Below are 12,255 nucleotides of genomic sequence, written 5' to 3'. Positions count from 1 at the left end.
CGGTGTGCTCAGACTTCTCTGTGTGTGTGAGTGGGGGACGTCCACCTGCAGTGTGCACTGAAGACGCTGTGTGCTCAGACTTCTGTGTGTGTGAGTGGGGGGACGTCTGAGTCCAGCTCCACTTGCTTCCTTTAGATACACACTCTGGGATGTAGAATAGCTGCTGTTCATAGGGAGCCAGGGAAAATTCTTTAAAATAAATATAAATATCTTGTTTATAAACAAGATAAAATAAATATCTTGTTGATAATTTAGATAGCCAGAGTATCTATTTTTGTATTCAGCTAATGTCTTAAAATCACTTAAAGATAATTTGCTTAATATTTCTGATTGAAGACATAAAACATTTTTAAAGGTCCATGTGATGTAAAAAGACTACTAAATAGAGGCAGGTGTGGTGGGCACACTTCTGATCCCAGCACATGGGAGGCAGAGGCAAGTAGATCTTTGCGTTTGAGTTTGGCCTTGTCTACATAGTGAGTTCTAAGACAGCTAGGGCTACACACAGATAAAAGATGTTAAGTGATAGTCAAGTATTTCTTCAAAGTCCACAAGTTTCCGAATCTGTGAGTCAGTCTTCAGGAGAAGGTGTCTCCTTAGGACTGATATGGTGTCACTTGCCAAGGGAAATGTGTGATGATGGGCTCATGGAGTTTCAGAAACAGAAATGGTCCTAGGACTAATGTAGAGTAGAGGAGGCGTGTGGGCAGGATCGCATGTCTCCAGGACTAATGTAGAGTAGAGAAGGCGTGGAGGGGGAGGGGCTGGAGAGATGGCTCAGTGGTTAAGAGCATTGCTTGCTCTTCCAAAGGTTCTGAATTCAATTCCCGGCAACCACATGGTGGCTCACAACCATCTGTAATGAGGTCTGGTGCCCTCTTCTGGCTTGCAGACATACACACTGACAGAATAGTGTATACATAATAAATAATGTTTTTTTAAAAAAGAGAGTAGGCGTGTGGGCAGGATCGCATGTCTCCAGGATCGTGACTGCACCTACCTGGAGTTCACTGTTCAGGGGAATGTAATCCAATCATAGATGTCTGGCGTGGTATCTTCTAATTTTATATATTTGCTTCAGAAGTTGTTTTCCTTAGAATCCAACTAAAAGAAATAACTTTGAGAGTGTATAGTCTAATAGTTTAATAGTGTTTTTGAGAGAGGCTGACAGGTTATGGTAGAAGAAGGGCTCTCCTAGGTTACAGTGACTAGATTGTGGTAGAGGGTGTTAACAGCTGCAGTGTAGTTAAACTGCTAGTCTTTCTGTCTATTTAAGGTGATGCCTGACATTGTCATGTTACAGAGGCGGATGCCCCAAACCTTTCGTGATCCAGCAACTGCTCCTCTGAGAAAACTTTCTGTCGACTTGATCAAAACATATAAGCATATTAATGAGGTAAGAGTATTGATTTACTGTGTCATTTATATTTTCAATAGAGCAGAGGCCAAGTATTTTTGTTTCCTCTTTAGACATCTAAATGTGTTTTATTTCTAATCATTGTAATATGAGTATTATAAATTTTAATAAGTTAATGATTTATATATAGCATAATTACAACTATATAAAATTTATTAACAAGAACTGCAGATGAGAACACTGTTGATGACTTCCTCTTTCCAAAGTATATTTCATATGCTGAATTATTTCTATAGCTTTTTCTCAGAGCAAGAGAGGGGAACAAACAACTAGAAAAAGCATGGAGTAGACTTTTGCTTAAATTTTCATATATATACATATATATGTATATATTTTTGTTATATGTATTTATTTCTGCTTTGGTTCTGATGCCAGGACTTTATATGAGATGTATTGAACATTAAAAGGACCTGCTTTATTTGAACTAATTATATTTTTGTCATGTCTTTTGCATTCCCCCTAAATTTATTTGTTTGCTTGCTTGTCTATTTATTTGTTTACTTGTTTGTTTGCTTATTTATGAGGCAGGATCTCACTCCGTAGCCTAGGCTGGTCTTGAACTCGAAACAGTCCTCCTGCCCCAACCTGCTGAGTGCTGGGATTACAGAGCTATGTGTGTTCTTTTATCTCTGTCTTTCCATGGTAAGATATTTAAAAACTTTCATTGAAAAACAGGATTTTTTTAAAAGCACATTGAATTATTTTTCTTGTAACCTGGCTTGTTGCCACTAAAAATTATTTTCTGGTGTTTGGATCTTTTCTCCTTGATTGCCATTTGCTTCTGGCCTCAACTCTAGTTTTAGAACTGATTGTTAAGAGAATTTTAGAGCCGTGAGGAAGAGGCCGTGCTTCCCCACTGGAGCCTTTCCCATTGAAGGCTTATCTTCTGCTGTCTCTGCAGCCACTTTGCCAAAGAGGGGTTCTTAGGTCTGTAGAAATGTGACAACAATTCAGTGCATTTAGTGCTTCGCAGAGTGTCAAGAGAAAATTAGAAAGCCTCAGTGGACATTCCTGAGGTGGATTCTGTACACATTTTATCTATTATACCTTGTGATAATGCGGAAATATCTGAGACATTATTTCTCACAGTGTATCAATGTCAGTTTGTTAACGTGATGAATTGTTAGTAATCCCCGGTTAAACTGTTGTTAATAGCATCTTTGTCGAAGCTCGTTTATCAGATGTCTTGTCACGGTGCATCAAGGTACCAATTTCTTGGGATATTATTGTTGTCACCCCAGTAGCTTTAAGAACTAAAGTGTAAGAAACTCAGGTTCAAGAAAATAGTTCAGTTCGTGATTGACCACAAAGGCTTAAGGGATTGGCAGGGAGGTGGTGGACAGAATGAACGTGTGGCTTTCATCGGTCAGTAGATTATTCTGGACATTGAAATTGGATGGCTTTAGTAAAACATCAATTCATTGATATTTAAAACTTTCATTTTAAAAATTTTTTGCTGTAAGATTAAATATCAAATTGGCATTAACTGGAGAAGAAGGCATGAAAGACATTGAAAGTCAGAGGGAAAAAAACTTACTTCTTTCGTTTGGAGTTCATTATATTTCTAAAATCTGTGTGATCTTACTGTATATAAACTATGCCATATATTAACAAAAGCGTACTTGAGGGATTTTGATTCTCTGTTAATGGGATATATTAGACCAATCTCTTAATACCTCTTATTTATAAAAGGTATCTGCAGTACAACATTGGATTTCACTGTGGACATCTCTCTCGCTTTCAACTGCAGAAAATCTTTGTTTTGTATTTTTTATTAAAGAAGTTGTTTATCAATTTTATACTGATTTGTTGGGAACATACTTTTCAAACATATCCTCAACAGTGACCTAAGTCACAGTTAACCCTGTGTGTATTTATTTCAGGTTTACTATGCAAAAAAGAAACGAAGACACCAACAAGGTCAGGGAGACGATTCCAGTCATAAGAAGGAGCGCAAGGTTTACAACGATGGTTATGATGATGATAACTATGATTATATCGTAAAGAACGGAGAAAAGTGGATGGATCGCTATGAAATTGATTCCTTGATAGGCAAAGGTTCATTTGGACAGGTAATTTAATAGAGAAAGCTTAATTTCATTAGTTAAAATTTATATTGAATCATGATAGTATATTCTTAGTAATACACTTTTGCTAGTAATAAATTGATGTGAAAAGTATGTATTTAAATATTTAGATGATCATAATTCTCCAGCCCTAAAAATCCCTTTTATTTTTATAAATGTTTCTTTGGCTGCTGTTTACTTTTAGCTGGTGGCTAAAGTGATAAATTTAAACTGTTGATAGTCAGAGTCAACCTCTTCTGTCCCTGCGCTCAGTCTAGCAGGTCTTCCTTGTAGAGTTTGCGCCTCTGTCTGCTCAGAGCCCTGCAGCAGCATAGCATGCACTCTCCTCTCTCTGGGCTGGGGCTTAATGCATATCCTGGCCGGTCTAACCACACCAAGCTTGGATGCAGGCATATGGGCTTCAGAATTCCTTTTTCTTCCCATACTCCAGCAGTTAGTGCGCTAAGGACTCTATTTGGGGGACCTGGCCTTGTTTATTGTTGCCCTTCTCTGCACCTAGGATTCTCCTGTCCTCGTCACATTGTACTCACCCGGGATTGCTCACTTCCTCCTCACTGTTTCTGTCTTTGGAAACGGTCTGCATAGGTAGCAGGTTGTTTCCTGTTTGAGCGTCCTAAGTGCTGGGGTCACAGCCTCTTATTGAACATATGCCACTTATTGAACTTATCTCTCTGGCTACTCCCTGGCCCTTCTCCCGCCTCACTGAGTCACTAAGCTCTTTTGGTTAGAGATGTGATTTATTGTTCATGCCATTCATCTTGCTAGATAATTCCATGCAATTCAAACCTACTTTTTACTGAGTACAATAAAATGGGGATCAAAATGGCTTTTTGTGAAATTTGTTTTTGCTTTGTTGATTAAAAACCAGCAAGCAAATTGTAGAACTGGGTGTGGTGGCACATGTCTACAATCCTAGAACTTGTGGGGTAGGGCAGAGGTATCAGGAGTTTAAGTTGATGTTCTGTGACACAGTGTGTTTGCAGCCAGCTTGGGGTATATAAGACCATGTCTTAAAAAGAAGCACATACTGACAGTACTTCTCTGAGCCTTGAGAGAAAGCAGAATATATTCTTTTAACCTGTGAAGTAATATTCATGTGTCAAATTGTGCTAAGGACAGAAGTATATTGTCCACCTTAGCAGCCATAGATCAAATAGAAGAATGCACACACATGCTGTGGCCTCCAGCTATGTGGACACTGGTATCTCTGCTTCCTGTATGACTTGAAGCAGATCTGTCACAAAAGTCCTCCTGAGTCAAGGCTTCCTGACCCAGTGATGGTCAGTCTTCTCTCTGGCATCTTTTGAGATTCTTCCAACTCCAGACCTTTTGAATATGGTCAAATATATCCAAAGCCATTGCCTCTCAGACTGTATATCATATTACAAATGTGTGATGCATTAATCAGGTTCAGGACATCTCATTATGACATTCCGTCATCATACTTTACTGGTGTCTTAAACGAATTCTTCTAATATGAGAAACTAATTTAGAACTAGAAAATTGGTTTCTGATAAGTATTAGAACATTTTATGTATTCTTAGGATTATATCGATGTTTTTCTACATAAAAGAATAGTTGAACTGGAAGTGGTGGTACATGCTCTTAAATCCAGAACTGGAGAGATAGAGACAGGGAGATCCGTTAGTTTGACACCAGCTTAGTCTACATAGGGAGCTCTAGGCTAGCCAGGGTTTTACAGTGAGACCCTATCTCAACAACAGCAAACAGCAACAACAAAAACATAGTAGTGTTGAGTAAGTTGTCTTATTTAGAAAAATTTATTTATTTATATATATATACACACACACATACTCAGATACATATGCACATACTTATATACAGTACATGTATACATTTGTTTTAAGAAAGAATAAAGATTAAATCAGAATTCACCAGGAGTCAGGTTGTTTCTGAAGGAGGAAAGCAGCTCTAGTTTTGTTGCAGGTGTCTGCTCTGTCACTGTCTAGACACTGTCAGGAGATATACAGGAGAGGTTCTGAAGGAGGATTTCTGTTACTTAGAAACATCAGAGGAATGTACAATTAAAGAAGAGTTAAGTAGATACACAGTATGGTGGAAACAAATGTAAACTGTAACATTGTTACTAATGAAACTGAGGATTCCTTTTCTTTTTTTGTAGGTTGTAAAAGCCTATGATCGAGTGGAACAAGAATGGGTTGCCATTAAGATCATAAAGAACAAGAAAGCGTTTCTGAATCAAGCCCAGATCGAAGTGCGGCTGCTTGAGCTCATGAACAAACATGACACTGAAATGAAATACTACATAGGTAAAGCTACTTTCATACCCGACACCCTGCTCCATCTTAAAGCCAGTGTGGACAGCGGGAGCTGTGTTCACAGCTTTGGATGGCTTCTAGTGTGAAGCCGTGGACAGCCAGCAGGGTTGTTGTTTATTGCCTAAGTCAGCTCACAGGTGCCATGTGTTTGCCTTACTGTGTCTTTGTCCAGGGAGTCATCGTCAGGTGACTCTTAGCGCTGTGTGTATGACTGTGTAAGTGTGTGAGAGAATGAACTGGGATCTCAGCCCCCTCCCACCCCAGGTGGACTTGGTCCATGAAGCAGCATTGAGTGCTGTGGACTCCCTGTAGCTTAGGGAGCATACCACGGCATACTCACCCTGTCTCCTGCTGCTTCTCCTCTGGCCACCCCACAGGAAGATGACTTCAGCCTTAACTTATGGAAATTCCTTCCAGTAGTGAGTGTGCAAGGTGTTGGTGCTGCGGCCAGGATCTGACCTGTCTCTGCAGAAGCCCAGAGCCAGTGTGTTTCATTGTCACACCATCTTCCTTAGGGAAACAGAAGCAGTAAAGCCAAAGACATTCTAATTACAGCTTTCATCCTTTGAAAAGATGTATGTGTGTATATACGTGCATGTATGCAGGTATCTGCAGAAGCCAGAGGCATCTGATCCCTTGAGCTAGAGTTAGTTTTGAAGCTGTCTGATGTGGGTTCTTGGTCTCTGGGGTCTCCTGGAGTGTACCCACCCTACCTACTGAGCCATTTCTACAGCCTACCACTTTCATATTGTTTTAAAAATATCAGTGCTGATAAAGCACCATCATTTTGTTCACTTGCAAGGAAAACATGCCACCAAGTTCACAGCTCTGGGAGATTGATCTCTTCTTTAGCCACACGTGTGACCACAGACTTTCATACATCCACATAAATAGAAATTAGCGTTTCTTCCACTCTGACAGAGAATCGGTGAATGGGAGTGCCTCTGGACCTGTAACCTATGGTGGGTTATGCTTCTAGACAGTCTCAAGGAAAGGATTGTGTGTGAGCAGCAGAGTTAGCTGTGGGCTCAGATAAGAAAGGAAAGGATGAAGAGATTCAAAAAAGGCGTCAAAGTTGGAGACAGAGTGCTGCTCCCAGAATACAGAGGCACCAAAGTAGTTCTCCATGACAAGGGTTATTTCTCCTCAGCGATGGTAACAGTGTTGGAGCTGTGCGCTAAAATCACAGTTGGATGGTGTCCCATGCAGCTGCCCATCCCACTGCTGTTCTGAACTATTGGATCGCATAGAATAATCCCAGCACCTCCCTTTATAAGAGACTGTTGATACCTAGACTAATGACTTCATTCCCCCAGAAGTTTAGCCTCACTGTACTGTTAGGACTATTTCCAAGTAAAACAATATACCTACACCACACATTGTTTCTACGGCAAATGTTGAAGGGCCCAATTTACCTCAGATTCTTGGCCATTTTAGCGTTTAGCTGCTGTGTAAGTTACTGGACACTCCTGGTGTTTGGCTGCAGACGTGCGCACAGGAGAAGCAGCAGCATTCACATTATAAGCAGCACTTCACTGAAGACACAGTCTCACAGACAGAGCTGATTTCAGACGGGCATCACTCAGACAAGACGTGGGAGTGCATTGTGGCTTAGTCCTACCACAGTTACCATATTGTGAGCTTCAGATGGTTCAGACCGTCCCGTCTAAGAGGTCCCTGTTATAGAGAAAGGACTGTGCCACTTACCTTAGTTTCTTCTCTGGAAATTGTTGGGCAGTCATTGATATTACCGGGTGTGTCTTAGAACCTTTTCTCTTCACACTACTGAAATGCTGTTCACATGAGGTCTGTTTAGTGACCAGTAGCCTGGTTCTGTCCAGAGGACATCAAGGGATGCCTGAATTACAGAGCTCTCAGGACACGCTTAGTCCTCTTTTTGATTCTTGTGCCATGTGTTTTGGGTGTTGAGGTCCCTGTTTAAGAGTATGGAAAACTCTTAGTGACTCAGAACAGAACTGAGGATTTTGTTCTGGATGACAGCAGCAACAGGGGTGTTTAGACGCCACGGTGTTACTTGACCTGTACCTTCAATTAAAGGCTTAAGGTTTCTTTTTGATGGTACCATTGAATTCAAAGACAGTTAATGGATATAATTTATTCTGATGACCTCATGTTTGAATTTTAAAACTACACTTGCCATATAGTATAACTTATTTTAATTGGCACAAGTAGTTGTACCCTTTTCTCTACTGTGTGTATTTTAATGTATATTTGTCTACACAATGTTCAAGCCAGGATAAGCATTCATTATTGAAAGTATTTGAAATTATTTCCTGTGTTTGAGGCTCACAGTGCATTCTTCTTTTTTATGGTCACCGTGTGGCACAAAGCATCAAAGTTTTGTTCCTTCTTACTAAATTGAAATCCGTGAATCTTTCCCTATCCTTCCCTTTTACTCCTCTTCATAGAATATTTTTTCTGGAATATTTAGTAACAGTAGTCTGTTAAAAAGTATTTTCATTTCATATATTGTAGAAAATCTTACGTACTCTCCATTCTTTCAGAATCCCATCAGAAAGATGGACAGACAGACATATCTGTGTTTGAGTTTTCCTGCTAATGTCTCATAGATTCCCAGTGACTGAGTGGTTAACTAGAAGTGGGTAGATCTTTTATTAGCAGAACATTCTGGTTGCACAGCTTCTTGAACAGACTTTCACACTCACATTGGAATTTTGACTTAAGAAATCTTTTGCATTCCTATTGTGACTACTGCTTAATCAGGAGATTAAAATCCCCACAGGGCCATGTCTGTGAGGTGTCAAGGAGCTGCTTTTAGTTTTAAACATAGAAATTGTGAAGTGACTAAGAACAGATAGGAAACTTTGTAAAGACTATTTTTATTACTTTACAGTGTCAAGGAGTGCCGTAGACTCCTATTTGTACCACATAGAATATGTCTTGTGTGGGTTATCCCTACTCTAGATCACTTATATCATGAGTGACCTAAAAATAGTTATAGATGTCTACTTCTCAAGGCAGTCCGTCCAGGACTGTGCCAAGAAGGCTTAGTATACATTGTGTGTTTTCTCCCACAATGGCTGTTTGACTCCTGTCATATTTTTCTGGCAATATTTGTAGAGACAGCTATTTTTGTGATACTAAGGAGTTATCTTAACCATTGTTGGCTAAGATGGCAGCAGCTGACTTACAGATGCTTTCTGACCTGGGGTTGCTTGTGCTGAGGCTGCCTCCTTCAAATGCTGTGCTCACTGGTGACACTGAAGCACAGGTTTTTACTAGGGACCCTGTAGAGGCCGGCAGCACTCACTGCCGTTGTCTGGACTGTCCCCAGTCATAGGCTACTGGCCATTTCTTTCTGTGGTCGACCTGTGCTTCATAGCTGCCTAAAGTCCTGAGTCTTACACAAGACTCTTCTTTTCTCAGCTTACTGAACATAATCAATCCATCGATCTTGAATTCCCAAGATCTTACTCGGCACAATTTCCAGACACTGCTTCTGTTTATTTACCTAAAACACAAAAAACAGACTGCTGTTCTTAGGCAGTTTCCAGAAAACTGCTTGCCAGTTACTCGTGAAAATGGCTATTAAACACACATTTATCCGTTGACCAAAGCCAGTGGAGAGGACTGTCAGATGAAACGGACACTGTCACAAACCAGTAGAACTTGCTTTTCTAACTTAGAAGAGTGGTAGAAACTCTTAACAATCAGAAGAACGAGTTCTTAGTGCTGGGGCCTGATCTCCAGACTACCTTGCCTTCCATTCTGCACTGGATGGCAAAGTGTTGGAGAACACAAATAGATGTTAACTCTTACCTCACCATTATGTATAACTTATGTGAAATTTCTTTTCTCTTTCAGTGCATTTGAAACGCCACTTTATGTTTCGAAACCATCTTTGTTTAGTTTTTGAAATGCTGTCCTACAATCTTTACGATTTGTTGAGGAACACCAATTTCCGAGGGGTCTCTTTGAACCTAACACGAAAGTTTGCACAGCAGATGTGCACAGCACTGCTTTTCCTTGCGACTCCAGAACTTAGTATCATTCACTGTGACCTAAAGCCTGAGAACATCCTCCTGTGTAACCCCAAACGGAGTGCAATCAAAATTGTTGATTTTGGCAGTTCCTGTCAGTTGGGGCAGAGGGTAAGTATCACTTTAGGACTTGTGAGTTAACAGTAGAATTAGGTAGAAGAGTACAAATAGCTATTTAAAGCATTTTTTTAAGCAATGTATTTATAGTTTGGAGGCAATTAGAGGATGGGTCCTTATCTTGAACATGTAGCAAATCTGCTGATGTCTCTTTACAATCCAGATTGCAGTACTTGAAAAATACTGATTTTTTTAAGTTAATATTAAAAATTGTGTTTTATGCTAAAAATTTTTAAGAGTAAGAGATAAAAGAAATATTAGGTGATTTATAGTTTCTAAATAGCGTTTTTAGTATAAAATTTGGGTAATTCTAACTTGATCTAGGTTCTTGAGTAAAATTATTTCTCTTATATAATCAAGATAAATAATACGTAGAGAGACAGAGACAGAAAGCCAGGACAGCTAGGGCAACACAGAAAAGCCCTGTATTGAAAAGCAAAACAGAAGTAAACTTAGCTGGGTCAGGAAAGCAGGTTTCCTGCTGTGGTTGCTGGCCATGTGACGTCTGTGCCAATGGTGTTTTTTACATGCAAACAGAAGATGCAGGGCTTCTTCTCAAAAGAGATCATGGTTATTTGCATAAAGGTATTGAAAATATCATTTTAATCTAACAACCAGATATTAATATTTTTATATTGGCATCCCCATTCTTTTCTTTCCAAGCTTGTGAAATTCCTATCTTGTCCAATTGTATCTAGGTTTTAAGTGGAGCAGGTTATTTATAGGGAAGGCATAGAGTCAGTTTGGTTAGCAGCTTATCTTTTATCATTTCTACACATCATTTTATAATAGCAAAGCTATGTAGTTGTGGAAATAATTTTTTAAATTGGATTAAGAACCAAAATGTACAGCCTTGAATGCTGTTGAAAAGCCTAGCGTTGTTCCTGGTTGCAGGAATAAAACACACTGTGAGTGGAAATACATGCCCACTGTGAGAGTAATTACAGTAGATTTTCCCCCTCTGTCTGCACAAACTGAGGTACCTTACCCCTTTAGGCCACTGAACGTTTAAGGGTTAAATTGTGCTGTGGTTACTTGGGAAATGCCTTCCATGGATGTGCTGTGCTGCTCACAATCAGAAGGTGGCCCGAGGGCAAGGGTGCCCCTGGGCAAGGGTGCTCTGTGACTGGGGTAGAAAACCTGGTGACCTGGATGGAATGCTGACAAACATTTCACAGTGTGAATACCGCACGTCTAAGACGTTTGGGACTAGAGTATTTGCTGGGGATCAAATCCAAACCCTTACCCGTGCTATGCAACTGCTTTCTACCACTGAGCCATGCCCCAGAGCAGGGGTAATTAACTTGGTTACTGTTTCTCTTGACTACTGAAGTAGGACCACATTACATGAAAGGGTCTGAGTTCTTAACCAACTTTCTATTTGGTTATTCCTTTGAAATGTTATTTAATTATATTCATAGTGTAATGTTGAGCTTTCCTGTTGCCGTGAGTAGTAAGGTTTTGTTGTTGGGTTTTTTGTTTGTTTTTGGATTTTGGTTTTTCAAGACAGTTTTTCTGTAGCATTGGAGCCTGTCCTGGAACTAGCTCTTGTAGACCAGATTGTCCTCGAACTCACAGAGATCCACCTGCCTCTGCCTCCCAAGTGCTGGGATTAAAGGCATGTGCCACTGCCGTCCGGCTGTGAGTATTTTTAATCTGATGTTGAATACAAATAAACACAACATATAGGATTAATACTATTTTGAAATTTGTTTCAGATATACCAATATATTCAGAGTCGCTTTTATCGGTCTCCAGAGGTGCTACTGGGAATGCCTTATGATCTTGCTATTGACATGTGGTCCCTTGGATGTATCTTGGTTGAAATGCATACTGGAGAGCCTCTGTTCAGTGGTGCCAATGAGGTATGTGAAGAATTGATGTGCAGCTCTGTTTCCATAGAGACAATGCTCTCTGAAAGTTGTCTTCATAGGACAGTGTCTGCTTAACAGCTTGATCACTTGGGTTTGAGGTCAGCTTGTCTTATTTTACACTCTTACAATTTCTCCTCTTTGTCAGTTATATAATGGTAGGTTTAGAATTCTTAACTGGTTATTAAGATAGTTAATATGTTAATGAAAGAGATAGTAAATTAGACTAGACATAGTGTTTCATAGACATTTTGCAGGTTTAAGTACAGTAACAGAAAGCCTCAGTGTGTGGTGAAGATGAGGACACCCTGAATGATAGTGTGAATGCTGGTTAAGACCCTGAGAGTGGGGCACAGCACTGGGAGGGCAGTGCACAGCTCAGTCGGTAGATGCTGGGATGCGGTGCTGGGAGAGCAGTGCACAGCTTAGTCGGTAGATGCT

The 12,255-nt window shown here is 40.0% G+C and overlaps 1 protein-coding gene across 2 annotated transcripts in view; it reads left to right on the top strand.

The window, feature by feature from the left end:
* The window catches only part of Dyrk1a (dual specificity tyrosine phosphorylation regulated kinase 1A), a 77,816-nt gene that overhangs the window by 45,923 nt on the left and 19,638 nt on the right, over positions 1 to 12,255 (top strand). Inside the window, exons 3-7 of one of the 2 annotated variants that reach the window (XM_005345160.2) lie at positions 1,277 to 1,396; positions 3,301 to 3,489; positions 5,648 to 5,795; positions 9,651 to 9,937; positions 11,662 to 11,808. In XM_005345160.2, the coding sequence (XP_005345217.1) occupies positions 1,277 to 1,396; positions 3,301 to 3,489; positions 5,648 to 5,795; positions 9,651 to 9,937; positions 11,662 to 11,808 (891 nt within the window). The remainder of the gene's footprint in view (positions 1 to 1,276; positions 1,397 to 3,300; positions 3,490 to 5,647; positions 5,796 to 9,650; positions 9,938 to 11,661; positions 11,809 to 12,255) is intronic. The other variant, XM_005345161.3, reaches the window with a different exon arrangement.

Source organism: Microtus ochrogaster, chromosome 2, assembly GCF_000317375.1.
Source record: "Microtus ochrogaster isolate Prairie Vole_2 chromosome 2, MicOch1.0, whole genome shotgun sequence".
NCBI lineage: Eukaryota > Metazoa > Chordata > Mammalia > Rodentia > Cricetidae > Microtus > Microtus ochrogaster.
This window is presented reverse-complemented; position numbering and strand designations above follow the sequence as displayed.